At 38.2% G+C, this 17,197-nt stretch overlaps 1 protein-coding gene across 1 annotated transcript in view; it reads right to left on the bottom strand.

The window, feature by feature from the left end:
- The window catches only part of nubp1 (nucleotide binding protein 1 (MinD homolog, E. coli)), a 28,550-nt gene that overhangs the window by 3,061 nt on the left and 8,292 nt on the right, over window positions 1-17,197 (bottom strand). The window contains exons 4-10 of the mRNA XM_058769325.1: window positions 13,907-13,975; window positions 13,785-13,817; window positions 13,609-13,699; window positions 8,273-8,427; window positions 7,395-7,505; window positions 5,838-5,940; window positions 5,432-5,515 (exon numbers count right to left, since the gene is read on the bottom strand). Of these exons, the coding sequence (XP_058625308.1) occupies window positions 5,432-5,515; window positions 5,838-5,940; window positions 7,395-7,505; window positions 8,273-8,427; window positions 13,609-13,699; window positions 13,785-13,817; window positions 13,907-13,975 (646 nt within the window). The remainder of the gene's footprint in view (window positions 1-5,431; window positions 5,516-5,837; window positions 5,941-7,394; window positions 7,506-8,272; window positions 8,428-13,608; window positions 13,700-13,784; window positions 13,818-13,906; window positions 13,976-17,197) is intronic.

Here is a 17,197-nt window from a genome sequence, read left to right as displayed (position 1 = left end):
ATTGACTGAATTTCTTAAGGCTACTGTTTTTTAATGCAAACACCATAGAGACCATATAGTTAGGCTACTTTTTTAGCATGGTAATGAGGTGCTGTACTTTTGGTTATGTATAAAAGATGAGGCTGTTACAGTTTTCACAATGGTACTGTTAAATGTACATCTGCATCCCAACTCAAGCTCCTGCTACTCTGAACTCAAGCTCCTGTTCTAATGTGCATTTCTAAGAGACAAAACTTGTAATATTACATGTTCAGTGCTACCAAATCAGGTGCTGGTGCCACTGCTCTCGAATGTTAGTCTGGAGCCCTGATAATATAAATTGTACTGTAAAATGTTACTGTAATTTGAAATTTCGTCTGTTTAATTGTAAATGAAATATATAGCTTTAGTAAACCATTTTTTTCTTTTTTTTTTCCTTTTAGTTTTAGTATAACATTATTATACCATGCATAATTTTACCTTTTTTTGTTTAAAGAAGAAACCAAACCAATGTGTAGTTGACATTTGAGGCTCAGTGCTATAGAAAAGCAATAAAAGTTCAGGAAGAGAGTTTTCAGCCTTTTTTAATATATATTTTATATAAAAATATGGCATGCAGCTTCAAACAGTGGCATAAATCGGTTCAAAATAATCGGTTTAGAATTGTTATGAATAATCGCAATTACAATATCAAGGGAATAATCGACAATTATGATTTTTGTCATAATCATGCAGCCCTAATATACAGTGCCCTCCAAAAGTATTGGAACAGTAAAGACAAAATTGCTCTGTTGGCTGTGGAGTCAAGACATTTACAAATATGATTAAAAGATGAATATGAGACAAAACTACAGAATGTCACATTTTATTATTGGGTGATTCAACACATAGATGTTTTACCAGCTAAGAAGTTCAGCACTTTTAGAGTTTCATCCCTCTATCTGATGTGAGCATAAGTATTGGGAAAGTTGCCTCACAGGTCTTTCTAAGTGATCAGCTGTGTCCTGTTGCATTAATTCTTCAGATATTAAAAGCAGGGAATGTGTCGTATCAGTTACATCCATTACTTCTGCATTCTGAATCTTGCATTTGATGATGACATACACAAACCACGATGAAGGTGAGGGAGCTGACTCTGAGAGAAAAGCAAGCAATTTGGATGCTAAAAGAAAAGAGGAAGTCAGTTAGAGCTATAGCAAAAACAAAGGGCATAGAGAAATCAAGAGTTTGGAAACCACCAGCAACACCAGCAACCAAAACAACAGTAGTTGATGACAGACAAATCATAAAATCTGTCTCATGGCATCAAGGCGGCAAAACATCAGTATGCTAAAAAAAAAAAAAAAATCAACAACAACTTCAGCGACAGTAAAGACACTCGGACCCTGTGGCAAGCCATTCAGACCATCACTGACCACAAGGCCCCGCCACAGGCCAGTGACGATGACACATCTCTACCAGAGGCACTCAACCACTTCTACTCACGATTTGATATACAGAACAACACACCTGCACAGAAACTACCCACATCTCCAAACGACCAGGTACTCTGTCTCTCCCCAGCCGATGTAAGGAAGACCCTATTATCCAGGATTAACCCACGAAAGGCTGCGGGCCCTGACAACATACCTGGACGTGTACTGAGAGACTGTGCTGCACAGCTGACGGATGTCCTAACAGACATCTTCAACACCTCGCTGAGCCAGGCAGTCGTCCCCACGTGTCTCAAATCCACCTCCATAATCCCAGTACCAAAGAAGTCACATGTGTCCTGTCTGAATGACTATCGTCCCATAGCACTGACCCCAATCATGATGAAGTGCTTTGAGAGGTTAGTCATGCATCACATCAAGTCCAGTCTCCCAAACAAGCTGGACCCATTCCAGTTTGCATATTGTCCAAACCGTTCCACGGACGATGCAATATCCACCACTCTCCACCTAGCTCTTACTCACCTGGAACAGAAAGACTCCTATGTAAGAATGTTGTTCATCGACTTCAGCTCAGCATTCAACACAATAATCCCACAACAGCTCATCCACAAACTAAACCTGCTGGGCCTTAACACCTCCCTCTGTAATTGGATCCTGGACTTTTTAACTGCAAGACCTCAGTCAGTCCGTGTCGACCGCAACACCTCGAGCACTACCACACTGAGCACAGGTGCCCCACAATGGTGTGTGCTCAGCCCGCTGCTCTTCACACTGCTGACCCACGACTGCACTGCCAAGTCCAGCTCCAACCACATCATCAAGTTTGCAACAACGATGAAACGCACTACAGAGAGGAAGTGGCACAGCTGGCTGAATGGTGTGGTGCTAACAACCTGTCCCTCAACGTGGGTAAGACAAAAGAGGTTGTGATGGACTTCAAGGAGAAACTCTGTTGACCACCGACGGCTCAACAGTGGAGAGAGTCGGTAGCACTAAATTCCTGGGGGTGCACATCACAAAGGATCTCACCTGGACCACCAACATCACGTCACTCAACAAGAAGGGACAACAGCGCCTCTACTTTCTCCGTCGGCTAAAAAGGGCAAGTCTCCCTCCACCCATCCTCACCACCTTTTACAGGGGCACCGTTGAGAGTGTGCTGACCAGCTGCATCACTGTCTGGTATGGGAACTGCAGTGCTGCTGACCGCAAGACCCTACAACGGACAGTGAACACTGCCGCAAAGATCATCGGTGCCCCTCTTCCCTCCATCCTGGACATTTTCCTTGCACGATGCTCCTGCAAGGCCTCCAGCATCGTGAAGGACCCCACCCACCCCTCCCACAACCTCTTCCAGCTCCTGCCATCAGGAAAAAGGTACCGGAGTATCAAAGCTCGTTCTGTCAGATTGCTCAACAGCTTCTTTCCCCAGGCTGTGAGAGCTCTTAACTCCAATCTCCCTGTCCCCGCTCTGAAACCATGAACACCTCAGCCCCCCAACTATAAATAACTATTGACAAATTTTTCCTAAGAGCAATTCTGAGTGTGCTATACACAGGTGAGTGGGCTATACAAACCACCTGTAGTAACGCACTCGTCCCACTATATGCACACTAGACACTTTCTATAAACACTCCCTGCAACAAAGACTCAATAAGATAATATGTTTACTTGAATATTGCACTACAAAACAATGTGTACTGGAGCATTGCACTACTAAATCTTTTGCACTATGCACTGCTTCCCACAAAATCTCTCTTCTGAACAATTTAATGTACAAAATATATATTTCCTGCACAATTTCATGTACAAATATCTCTTTAACACTATTTCATGTACAGTATTTATGTAAAGTTCTTGTACAGTCTCAGTTTGTGTATGTGTAGTCAACTAGGTATAGTAGTTATAGTATTTATAGTATATGTATAGTCAGATGGTTAAACTGTTTTATAGCTCTATTGTTTTTCCTATATTTGCATTGTTGTATGTTTATCTCATGTTTAACTAGTATGTAGCACCGTGGTCCTGCGAGACACGACATTTCGTTCCACTATATGTCCACACATGTAGCAGAATGACAATAAAGCTCAACTTGAACTTGACTTGATAAAAGCTGTGAAAATGAATCCTAAAAGACTTGTCTGTAAAATCACCAACAACTTCCAGAAAGCTGGGGAGATGCTCTGACAACTTACTGTCCTCAGGAGACTTGGACACAGAATTACAGATGCTACACATCAAGATACAAACCTCTGACCAGCTCCAAAAATAGAAAGGCAAGATTAGAGTTTGCAAAAAAAGGGAACTGCAATGATCCCAAGCATACAGCCTCATCTCTAAAGCATGGTGGATGTGGTGTCGTGGCATGGGCATGCATGGCTGCCTCTGGAAAAGGCCCTCTCAACTTTACAGATGACTTAAATGTATGATGACAGTAGCAGAATGAATTTGGAAGGGTACAAAACCATCTTGCCTACCAATATTCAAGAAAATGCCACGAGATTCATTGGGAAGTGCTTCATATTGCATCAGGACAATGACCCAAAACACCCTGCCAGTTCAGTCAAGGAATTTATAAGGGCAAAGAAATGGGAAGTCTTAGATTGCCCAAGTCAATCTCCAGATTTAAATCCAATTGAACATGAATTTCACCAGAAGAAGAGGAGAGTAAAGGCAGAAACTCCCCAAAACAAGCAACAGTTGGAATTGGCTGCATTAAAGGCTGGGAAAAGTATTTCAAAGGATGAGATCAAGAGTCTGGTGATGTCTATGGGTCACAGACTCGCTGCTGTGATTGTGCGCAAGGGATCTACAACAAAATAATAGCTTTTAATCGTTTACATCTGCCTTAAGTTCATCTGCCCCAATACTTATGCTCGCATCAAATGGTGGGACGAACTCTAAAAGTGCTGTACTTTTTATTTGGCAAAACATGTATGTGTTGAAACAGCTAATAATAAAATGTGACATTCTGTAGTTTTGTCTCATATTCATCTTTTCATCATATTTGTAAATGTCTTGACTCCACAGCCAACAGAACAATTTTATCTTCACTGTTCCAATACTTATGGAGGGCACTGCATATATATAAATATATATAGGAAATTTTAAGCTGACCCTTTAAGCAGCTATATGTATGATTTGAGTTTCTACCACATGATCTGAAGATGTCATTAAACAAGCAAGTACACCTAGTGGCAGATCAGTATATATAAATAAAGCCCGGAACACACCAAGCCAACGCCGACGAATTATTGGTGACGAAGGCAGACTGCGGGGTCGGCTCACGTCGGCAGCGTCTGGGTCCAAAGTTGCCCTGATACACCAAGCCGACGCTTGACACTGGACGGCCGAGTAGCACATCCGTTCTGTGCCTTTCTCGTGCACTGGTTTGCCAGCTGAACAGCCAATCAGAATGATCAGATGGCCTGACTCACTGACAGACGAGCTACGACGCCGATTCAACACGTCGAATCGGCCGAAAAAAAGTCGGTCGATGAACAAAAACTTCCCGACGGCCGACTGTCGGCTTGGTGTGTTCCAGACTTAAAGAGAAATATACCAAGTGCAACATTAAGGAACAAAAAAAGGGAAGACAGGATCTGTATACAGAAGTTCTCAGAAAGCTATTTTGGGTATTCTTGGCACTTGAAGATTAAATATCTTACGCCCAATGAGTTTCTTGATTCACTGAAAACCTTTAAAAACTGGTTCTTCATAAAAGCAATGGGGAAATCAATTAACTCAATCAAAGTGTAAATATATTTAATGTCTTTACATTTGTTGTCTTTGCAGTTGTTTTCCTTCAGTGTCAGGTGTATCCTAACCTTTATTTAGTGCTCACTGTCTTTTTGCCTCTGGCAAAGCTTGCCATTCTTGGTTTGTCAATACCAGTACTATAAAACTTTTAGGTAACAGACTAAAGCAGCATTACCAGAATGGTTAGTTATGGCAGTTTATCAGCTTACGTGTGAGGTAGGTCTGTTTTAGAGATGCTTGCTGGGGTTTGGATGACTTACTTTGGACAATATTCTGATAGGCCACTGCTGCAGGAGAGTCTGGAACTTCAGTCAGGAAAGACCTTCCCTCGTCACAGCTTTTCCCTTGAAAAGCAACATACGGAAGTGCATTTAGAGAACTAGAAACTGCAGGCTGCTGACTTTCTTTCAGACGCTTTATAAGAACCACCATAGGGAGTTTTTTGATACTTGATTCACTGACTACACGCTGTAAATATAAAAAGGAAACACTCTCACAAAATAAAGAAATGGATTGCACCGCTGTGCTATGATGTGAATTGTTAAACTTCCTCATGTCCTGACCACTTAATGCGGAACAAATATAGAATGATATTTGCTGTTGTATTTAATCTGGTTTAAAACATTCGCTTCCTTGTGAATGGCAAAAGATTAAAGCTCTTTGTACCTATCCGTGGATCCAGGGGGACTCTGCCCAAAAGAGGGAGATTTAGTTCTTCACACATTCTCTGTGCTCCTCCTGTGGTCGGAGGAAATATCTGTGATGTATTCTGTCAAAAGAAAGAGAAAGGGTATTACAAAACAATATATAACGCGGCAGGTCATTTCACAATGCAACATTTTATTTAGTCACCCTTATGTCGCTCCAAACACTAATGACTTTTTTTTAGAGAACACATTATTTAAATCACTCTTTTCTATGCAAGTACAATTGAACTTACAAGCTTAAAAAATTATGCAAAGTGATCATCAAAGTAGACCACACAAGTTGCACAACAGCTTCATGTGACAAAGAACAGAATTTAAGATGCTTCCTATTTGAGAAGGGAACAATATTCCCTTATGTTTTCCCCTTACCATCTTCCTTTCCACTGGCTGTCAGAACTCAAGAACCGGATTAGTCAGACTTATGAATGAATTATTCTGAGTATTTTTATGAACTGGATAAACAGATTCATTTTTAAGGATGCTACAAAAATAATAGTTACGATAATATCTGTAAATAACAACTTATAATCGCATATAAAGGTCTGGGGCCTGTAAGATTTTTCTAAACGTTCTAGAAAGTAGTCTCTTATGCATTTTTAATCAAAAATACAATAAACATGTTTTTATTTTGAAATATGACAAATTAAAACCTTTCTATTTTTATTTATTTTTTATAAATGTCAATTATTGTCGCCGTTGCACTTCGGGCGTCCCGAGTTCGAATCCCAGCTCACGGACCCGATCCCATATCCCTCTCTCTCTCCCACTTCGTTTCCTGTCCTCTCTACACTGTCCCATCAAATTAGAGGCAAAAACAATCTTCAGTGTCACATGATCCTTCAGAAATCATTCTAATATGTTGATTTGGAGCTCAGGAAACATCTCTTTTCACTAGCAATGCTGAAAACAGTTTTGCTGCTTAATATTTCTGTAGAAACTGTATTCAATTTTTTAGTGTTCTTTAAAGAATTGAAAGCTCAAAAGAAGAGCATTTATTTGAAATAGTAATTGTATTGTAACATTATAAATGTCTTTCAACCAATTTAATGCATCCTTGTAGAATTAAAGTATTGTTTTCAATGAAATGCCTTACTAACTGCAAACTTTTAAATAGTAGTATAAAATTTAGGTCACATATCATCATATGATCAACTGACTCAAACTAACTTCTCTCCAGATACTTAATGGTGCTTTCGCATCCTCTTTGAAGCTTAAAAGCTCTAGTCCCCATTAATTGTAACTGCCTAGTAAACCTAAACCTAAAAAAAAAAAATAGGATAATCTTTAAAATTTCTTTTAAAGTAATTGTAACTTTTGTTACATGTAAGAAAGGAAGCCATATAGGTTGGAATAACATGAGGGTGAGTAAATAATGTCAATAAAAATAAAAAGACGAAGACAATCTCAAACTTCATTGCAAAAAAGTCATGCGCAACACCATTAACATACAGAAAACGTCAAGGGTGACGTGTGTTGTGTTTTACTATGATACTGCATTTAAACACATATACTGTACCTTGCATTTAGGACAAACAAAGCCACTCATGTTTTCAATCACACCTATGATGGGGATTTTGACCTTTTTACAGAATCGGATCTCTTTTCTCACATCCTGCAAAGATACTTCCTATTTGAGAAGGGAACAATAAATAATATGTAAATAAAACAGTTACATATTAATAAGGATTACATAGTACTCCTATAAACGCATTACAAATACAGCAAAATTGTTTATGTTAGCTGATACTTTTCTTCTCATGTGCAGTGGTGGCAACAAAGTGCCACAACAAGGGTGACCCTAACACCTACAAAGCAAACATTCAACTTAAACATTCAACATTGCTGCAACACAGTCCGATATTGCAAAATACAATATTCTACCGAAAAAACTAAACAAAAAACAAAAACAAAAAACCTTTGGCTATTTAAGGAAGCGTAAGTGCATTTGTGTGTCCTATCACAGAGTTTCAGTGAAAGCCTCTAGTCTAAACATTTATCACCTTCGATTAAAATTTAACTGCAAAGCTCAAATGCTTAGTTCTGAGAAATGTGTTGATGGCTTCTTTCAGCATGTGCACAATTAAGAAGTGCAACTCTGTGAAGACATAAATAACTTTTTTCTTTTTTATAAATTGTTCACACCACTGAGTTCCACTTCACTGTTAGTGTGCAGGAAATCAACTATTTTTTTTAACTTTCAGTTAAGTGTGAAAGCCTCTTGTTCCTCGCACGTTAATACATCTGAACTCATGATTAAAATCAAACTATTTTTTTTTAATGCAAATCTTTTTTTTTATATATTTTATTTTTATAAATGCAAAGCAGATCACAAGATGTGAAAGCAACTTCCTGGAACATGCACAGCGTTCCACGTGTCTGAGTGTTGTTGTTCACCTGCGGGGTGGTGATGATGACAGCTCCATCGATGCCAGCGCTGCTGAGATACTGCACGATGGACAAATGTTCATCAGACGTTCCTGGAGGCGTGTCTACAATCAGATAATCCACTTCTCCCCAGTCCACATCCCTCAGAAACTGTTTTATCATGCCTAAACATTAGCAAAAGACTGAAAATGTGACAATGCACCATAAGAAAAATGTCACTGAATTCAAATCCATTTCCATTTGTTTGTATAGGCCTTTTCACAACACATATGTCTGACACAACTGCACTGTCTAGCACTCCAGTCTTATCGTATGCGAGATGCTGTGAAAATCACAAAAGCAAACAGCTTTGCCACTCAAGATGACTCTTAACTCAAAATCCTTCTTTTTGTACACTTGTAGTGTTTTGATGCTTGATGTGCACCACAATGAAACACGATCGAATATGTTTGTGTGCCAAAACTGTCAACATAACTAGGCTGTAATCATGCAGATGAAACATCTGGAGTCAAATGACTTTTTGTTGACACATTTCTCAAGTGTTTGACAAAGACTCATTCAAAAGTGATTCAGTTCACCGAGTACACACACAAAGACTATAGAATACCCAAGACGTGTCACTCGTATAGAATGGAGGGGAAAAAATGCAACACTCAATATAGCCGCTCTATCGAACGAAGCCCCGCCTTCTCAGTAAAAGAGTCAATCGCTAATCGGTAAAGTCAGCGTGTCACTGCAGCTGCGTTAGAAGTCCCGGTTGCTATAGAGACAGTCAACGTTCAAGGACTGCGCATGCGCACTGGCTGGTCTAGCCTGAATAATACGCTTTTTATAAAGCTATTTGAGCAAAATAAACAACATTTGTGACCCTGGAACACAAAACCAGTCTTAAGTCGCTGGGGTATATTTGTAGCAATAGCCAAAAATACATTGTATGGGTCAAAATTATTGATTTTTCTTTTATGCCAAAAATCATTAGGACATTGATTGAAGATCATGTTCCATGAAGATATTGTGTGAATTTCCTACTGTAAATATATAAAAACTTAATTTTTGATTAGTAATATGCATTGCTAAGAACTTCATTTGGGCAACTTTAAGAGCAATTTTCTCAATATTTAGATTTTTTTGCACCCTCAGATTCCAGATTTTCATATAGCTGTATCTCAGCCAAATATGGTCCTATCCTAACAAACCATACATCAATGGAAAGCTTATTCATTCAGCTTTCAGATGTATATATGTATAAATCTCAATTTAGAAAGATTGACCCTTTTGACTGGTTTTGTGGTCTAGAGTTGTCAGATTTCATTGGTGATTTCAAATATGAAATTTAATCGTAGGCTTGGTGTCCAGTTTGGGGGGGTGAGTAAAATGCTGGTGGTTGGGTATGGTTCAAACTAAATTTCCTTAACTTTCCCTTAATTCAACAATACAACCTCTTATGTTAAATAATAACCGATTTTATTTTGACAAACATCTGAATGTTTTTTAATACCATTAAAAAATGTAATTAATAATTGACTGAATGAGCCAGATTTAGTCCATTAACTCACTAGTTGCGTGAATATTTTGGCTGACACATTAAAAAGTACCTGTTCACACATCCTCTTCCTGTTTGTGAATCAGACATCATGGCTTGCATCATGTTTGTCGTTTTATGCAGAAAACAGTGCCATTTTTGTCATACATTTTAGTCATGGTCTTGAACTATAGAGTATAATCCTAATTTTCTGAAGCCTATTCTTGGCAGACAAGACCAATGTAACTTACAATAAGCCTTTCTCACAACTCTAAAGTAAACAGAAGCCACATAGATAACACAGAGTACTTAACACAGAGTAAATACACAGATAACAAGAGAAAAACATTGTAATGTAATGCATTTGGTATGATACCAACCGAAAGGAATTCAGGTTTCATAATAATAATCATTGTCCTTACAAACCCTCCACCCATGCTAAATGATTGCACATAGTTACAGTCTTCCAAAAAAAGAACACGTGGGCCAAAATGGAAAAAAGGTACATGCAAATATCACTGTCAACTAGTATTTATTTATTTACATTTTATTAAATAAATTTTATTTTACTTTATTTTATTTTTAAACAAAAATGTCCAGAACATGACCTTATGTCTTATGACCTTTCCTTTAACTTTCTGTCCATTTGTATTCAGGTGCATCCCCAAAACAACAAAAAGAGAGCTGCGTGTATGATTTAAGATTCACAAAACATTAGACATCACGTCAGCTTCCCCTGAATCATACAGTGTTATTTCCTGAAATTAAAAAAGAAAACAACAACAATACCTCCCACCTGATTTATTAAGTTTATCAGACGAATGTGCTCGAAAACTGCTATTGTTTGCCATATATGCCATATATATTTCTGTATACTTAAAGTTCAAAAGCAAGAGTCATTCAGCTACAGTATGTATATCAATGAAGCTACTCAACACCTTGTTCGATACTGTATCTCAAGTCTAAAGGAAGCTACATTCAAGGCATAGAGTAAAGGAAACCAGTTCTCATCACAGATGAGACACTTAGATTTCAGACAGTGGTTAAAATGCAGCGTTCAAGGAAGTGAAACCCATCCGGTCTAAACATAACTTAGTGCTTGAGATCAACAGAGCCACGTGCTCTCATCAGAAAGCTTTTCTGAGCATCTCATCGTGGAACATGACACCTGTTTTTCTGTTCCTTTGTAGCATAAAGTATAAAACAAATTTAAACAGTAATACGTTCAGGTCTGGTGCAGAAAGAAAGAAGAATGTCATACAATGCATTTTTTGTTGTTCATCATAAAATACATTTAATCCAAGTTCCGCTAATAGTCATATGTGCATTGTGTTGTCCTGTCAGAACGGAACCCTTTTTTTTAAATTTTGAAAGCAGTACTTCTGCTTCGTGAGTTTTATTGTGGCAGGAAGCTAATGCTGCCCTTTTTTTAACTACCACTGGAACACAAATCATTTATTTACAGGGGTGCAAACTCGCCAGGGGTGAAAAGGTGACAAACCAAACTAACTCACCCCACAACACACACACACACACACACACACATAGCACATTTCACATACACTGGCAAGTCGAAGTGCTTTATAGGGAGAAAATGTTACACACTGCTAAAAATGCTTCTTACATTTTCCAGTCTAAATATCTAATAATTCTTAAATCAAATAATTTTTCTAAACATTTTGTCAAAAGTCAAAATAATCTTGTTTTTGGGTTTGAAATAAGATTATTTTGCTTACCCTATTGGCAGATTATTTTGCTTGTTTTAAGGAAAAACTCACTTAATTTTGACTTCTTATTTTTCTGAAAACAAGACAATTTTTTACTTGTCTAGAAAATGCTTCTTGATTTAAATTTTTTTTGATATTTGGACTAGAAACAAGACAAAAACTCTATGTAGGAAATCATTTATTGCAGTGCACCATTCAAGGATAAACACCTTTATATGATTAAAAGACCTTTGTGCGACAACTACGGTCTACAATCAACAAGGACTGTTGTTAAGATGTTACATGAACTTAGTCAGGACAAATAAACCACTGTAAATCATTTCAGCACTCAAATTTTTGAAGCAGCTGACAGGCTAAACGCCAGGTGTTTCTCCGTCACACTTAGCTATGGCTTAGCGCTGCCTCCACTTGAGCTGAGTGATACTAATATTACTGTACATTAAACAGTATGCTTTACTTGTAGGTCGAACAGTTCTCAAATCGACTTCATGTCAGAGTAATAGCTTACTGAGACTGAGGAGCATTTTGCAAAGGGAAGCGAACTAATGTAGCGATAACGTAACTTACAATCTTCATAGCTATTGCAACAGCAGCCTCATGCAAAACAAACAAACAAACAAACAAAAAAAACAGCAGCCTCACGTGGTAATCACCATTTATACTGGAACACAATTTACAGCAGATACAAATGCATTCCGTCCTGCTCTACAGCGAACTTAATTTAGCTAGCTACAAACAGGCTAATCTAACCACCAGCATAGCCCAATTACTTCTAAAATAATTTGCTTGCCATTAGCTTGTTCCTTCATATTTTACGTAGCCTCTGGGAATATGGACAGTTGCCTGCAGCGTCTAAAAGTTAGGCTTCAGGAGTGAGATTGGTTGGATGACGGAAAGAACATTAAGGTAAGCCAATCAGAGGCAGAGTAGGGCGGGTCCATTCCTTTGCCAACAGGGGAAAAAACGCTCCAGGTGACGTGACACAAACGACTCGCAGATACGACCACCACACACCCACCCAATTGTTTTTTTTTTTTTTTTTACACAGATCTACACGATTCATGTGAATAACCTATTTCAAGGTGAAAACGGCAAATTTCTCCAAAAGGTGACAAGTTTGCACCCCTGATTTAATTACACTACAGTTAATCATGATGTGACTGTTAAGAAGCAGTTATTGTACACCAGTTGGCAGAGATGAACAAACCTGCTTACTGAAATAACGTTTAACCAAGTGGAAACATGTCACTTAAAAACAGCTGCATGAAAGCAAACATGCATCACCACAATATACTTAACCATCAAACCAACCTATCACATGATTGCTGCCCACAGCACATACACCCACTAACTGTTGTCTTTTACACTGGGGATATGTATAGACCTGATCTGGAATGTAGGGAATATTTAGCACTGTTATTTATGATTAATCATTTATTTATTATTTAGGAGGGCATATATTTAGTAGGATCTTTTTTATATGAGGTGCCATTTGTTATTTTGAATTCTTATAAATGGTTATAATCATATCAGGGCAGTAAGTTTAATTATGACACAACATAAAAAAATGTAATAAATAAAAATCAACAGAATAGAACAATGTTCATATATTTGCATAACAGTATTTTTACCCCACCACTAAAAATGTAATGATCAGTAACACTGTCAATCTCTCACCCATCTAACTCATTAATAATTTACAAATTCTACAAAATCTACAGAAATTCAGTTTCATGACGTTTTGGCTGTTTAGATCGTCAGGGCTGTTTAATGTGTTTTTACCAAGTGCCCGTTCATCAGGAGCTTGAATTCCCCTAGAACTCTGAAGTACAGCATTCTGGGTAGAATTCAAATAGGTCATATGGTTTTGTGGGATTGTGCAGGCTCCCCTGCTTGTTTTGACCTTCACTATCAGGGGTGCAAGTGAACAGATTTCTATTTTCAAAAATGACTGCCATGTTTGGCTTCCGATACAACTCACAGCTAAATAAAACTGCATGACTTTGAGGAAGACAATTTAAACAACTTAATAAAATGAAAAATTTTAATATTCCTGATGTGGACAACAGAAGACTGGGCTAAAATAAAGCACCAACCATTCTTTTTGGGGCCTCTCCAGATAACAGCATCATCTGGACTACTGAGCAGGAAGCCGATGGACATGACGGCCAAGTTGTCCTCAACATACTAGACAGAGAGAATATATCCTTATGCAAGAATGACAAATGCTTGAGAATACAAATCAAAAGAATAGAGATTTAAAAGATCTCACCACTGGGGACCAGCCTGAGCCGCTCTGATGAACCTACAGAGAAAAGAAGCAAAGAATGAGATTCCCAATCAGCATTCTGACACAAGCAAGAAGCACAATGAAACCAGAGATATACGACATACCTGCTCCCCCTCTAACCCCATTATTTTTGGTATAGACGGCCCACAGATGTCCACATCTAGCAGTGCAACCTGGAAGAGGAAAGAAAATAAATAAATAAATAAATAAATAAAGCACAAAAACTGGTACAAGGATTTAATAAGGTTTAATAAGGATATGGATTAATTAGGATGTGCCTTTTACCCAGACATTGAAAGTCTGTAAAGCAATATTGAATGTGTTCTGAGTTTATAACACCACAAACAACGTGTTATTAATCACCCAGCCAAATTTGAATAAAGAAAAAAAGGCAAGTAAATGAAATAAGTTATCAAAATCACTGAAACCACGGCCACTCGCGGGAAAGCTGCCACCTCTCAACTGTCAAATACTGCTACAACCTGAATGGATGCTCCCTCTTGCAGCTTAATTGGATTTACACAGCCATACATGAAATATGCATTTACATGATTAAGGCATAGCTAACAAACTGAAGGCTGACAGTAACTCGTGTTTGAGTGGGTGAACCACTGATGCTCATGTGCTCTCTAGTTATTACAGTTTTAGGGGAAGACCCATTCTCAGTAGATTCAGTGCATCAATGAGACATGATTTCTGGGATGCCCAAAAAATCCCAAACACAAACACCGGTTTAACAGTCTAACTACACAATACAGTACTACAGAGTTCACAGTCTTTGTGATGTGTTTCCAGCAATACATTTCTAGTTCATATAAGTACCTTACTCATATTATTTACTGTATTAAACATAGCAAAACAAAACAAAGCAAAAACAAACAAAACAAAACAGTTGGGATTTGAACCCAGGTAACATTTCCTAAAGACAAATGAAAATTGCACCACGGCAATACAATGAAGTTAACACAAGATGTCAGCATGGCATAGCTTAGTGAGTCAGCAACTCACACAGACACACACATACAGCTTCGGTCTGACCAGCACTGACTCAGTCATTACATAAGGCCATCACTTCAGTTCCAGCTCTGTACACACAGACCACAACCACCTCCAACACACGTTTAGGCTATTTAAACTCATCTCTGAATGCCACTTCTACCCTGCTGTGACTGGGAAACATAACCTTTCCATTGCCTATGTGGAATGAATGAAAACATCACGTCTATGGTCTCATTTCTGAGTGTACAGCCTTGATTTGGCGTGGGTTGAGTTTGTACAAGACCTAATAGTTATATATGAACTCAGGGCCATATATGCATGACATAAGAACAGGTGCTCAATGTGAGTCAGCGAGTGTGACAACAGACCCAGAACACTTTGACAAATACCGCCAAAACTAGAGCAGCTCTTCATTAAAAGTAATTATACAGCAAAAACAACTATCTGGATCACATTGTACCAATAATGAAGAGAAGCATTACAAATGTAAAAAAAGAATATGCATCTATCTATCTATCTATCTATCTATCTATCTATCTATCTATCTATCTATCTATCTATCACTGCAAACACCTCAACAGGGCCTCACAGAAACAGATGCAAATGTCATTAGGCACGAGGTGGAAAAAAACACCTGGAAATCTTTTAGAGGGATGATATTCCTGGCTTTTGTATAGAAAATGTTTTCTTCTCTTACAATAGACCCCCGAGAGCTGATGCATGCTCACTGGATTATACTGCAGCATGTGTTTAGATAATCACTTCAGAGTAAGAGTTTGTTTGTGTGACTGATCTGTGGACATGATAGGAACTGATAAAAATTCCAGATGTGCTGATGATTTGACTTTTTGGATCCACGAAAGCCCTTTCTTTTCATGCAACAAAGACATGACATGCACCTAAATGGATCAGAAATATTAAAAATGTTACTACAAGCACTTGTTTAAAATGTAAAATGGATTTGGTTTAAAAATAAATAGAGAGTCTAATTAAATGTATGACCTTCTTGCCCCTGGCTTGAGTTAAATGTTATTTGTCGACGGCTGAATTATGCAGCACGCCCTTAATACACACCCTCTGAAGGGTCACACTGTGTTTATTTCTCCCTCCCTGTTCTTCTGCTTCCTAAAGGAAATTTACTGAAAGCAAACTTTGGAGTGAAAGCAGCAAACGAGGAGGAGCACAGAATGCCACTTAATAGTCCCACAGGAATCGAGCAGGTTCCCTCGCTCTGCCTTTCGCGCTCTCTCAGGAAAAGGATGCTCAGTGAGCAGGGTTGTGGGGAGGCTACCATAGTGGCAAAAAGTCAGGGATTCTTCCACCGAGCTAAAGGGGAAGTCACACCACTTCCTCCCAGAGTCTGAATACTTTTCTTCTGGCAACCGCTCTTCTTTTCCAGTACTTCCCTCTTTCTTGGGCTAGAAACACAAATGTTCGTGCTCCTGAGTCTTATTTGGCCTTCTTAAATCAATGTCTGAAACCCTCAGGGCTCATCAAATATATGATGAGCGAGGAGTGGAAAATCACATCTTAACCTTACAAAAATGCAAGGAATCCCATAGAGCTCTTGAGAGAATATGGAACATCCACAAACTGGCCTGTTTGGGACCAGAAGCAGATTTGGCCTAAAAGCAGATTTTGGCCTAAACGTGAATTTAACTTATAAAAAAAAAAAAAAAAAAAAAAACCTTTTTCATTTGCGAATAAAGTGTTTACATCCCATGTTTTTAAAAGAAAAAATTTTAACTTCTGAGAAAACTGGTGCAAAATGTAAATGGTTGTGTTAAATTATTTGCTGGTTTATGCCTTCCAATTGATATTTAATATTTAAAAATATTATCCACCTTAAGTGAGTGTATACATTTTTATGCAAATTTTCACAATTTTTTCAGGAAATATAAAATTTTTACACAATTCATATACATTTCTATAGGTAAAGTTACATATTAAAGGGGTCATATGACACGATTTCAAGTTTTCTTTTGTCTATGGAGTGTTACAAGCTGTTTGTGCATATATGATCCGTTAAGTCGCAATGACTGAATTCTCAAATCCAAAGAGATATTCTTTCTAAAAGTTAAGACTCAACCACGCCTTCCTAAAATGTCTCATTTAAACACGCCCCCACATGTCTTGTTCACTGTGTGGGAAGATTTGCATAACACCACCCAAATGTATACGCAAAGAAAGAAGGCGTAACTTTTATTCTTGCTGTAGTATTGTTGCCGCCACAACCACCAAGTTGTGGAGATACTGTGTGTTTCCATATATGATAAGGGGCATAACATTTCCGACACATACTTGAGGTATTCGGCCAATCACAATGCACTGGATAGCTGGCCAATCAGAGCACACCTTCAGAATGATGAGCTTTGTAAAAATAGATGCATTTCAGA

Source organism: Onychostoma macrolepis, chromosome 03 (assembly GCF_012432095.1).
Source record: "Onychostoma macrolepis isolate SWU-2019 chromosome 03, ASM1243209v1, whole genome shotgun sequence".
NCBI classification, from domain to species: domain Eukaryota; kingdom Metazoa; phylum Chordata; class Actinopteri; order Cypriniformes; family Cyprinidae; genus Onychostoma; species Onychostoma macrolepis.
This window is presented reverse-complemented; position numbering and strand designations above follow the sequence as displayed.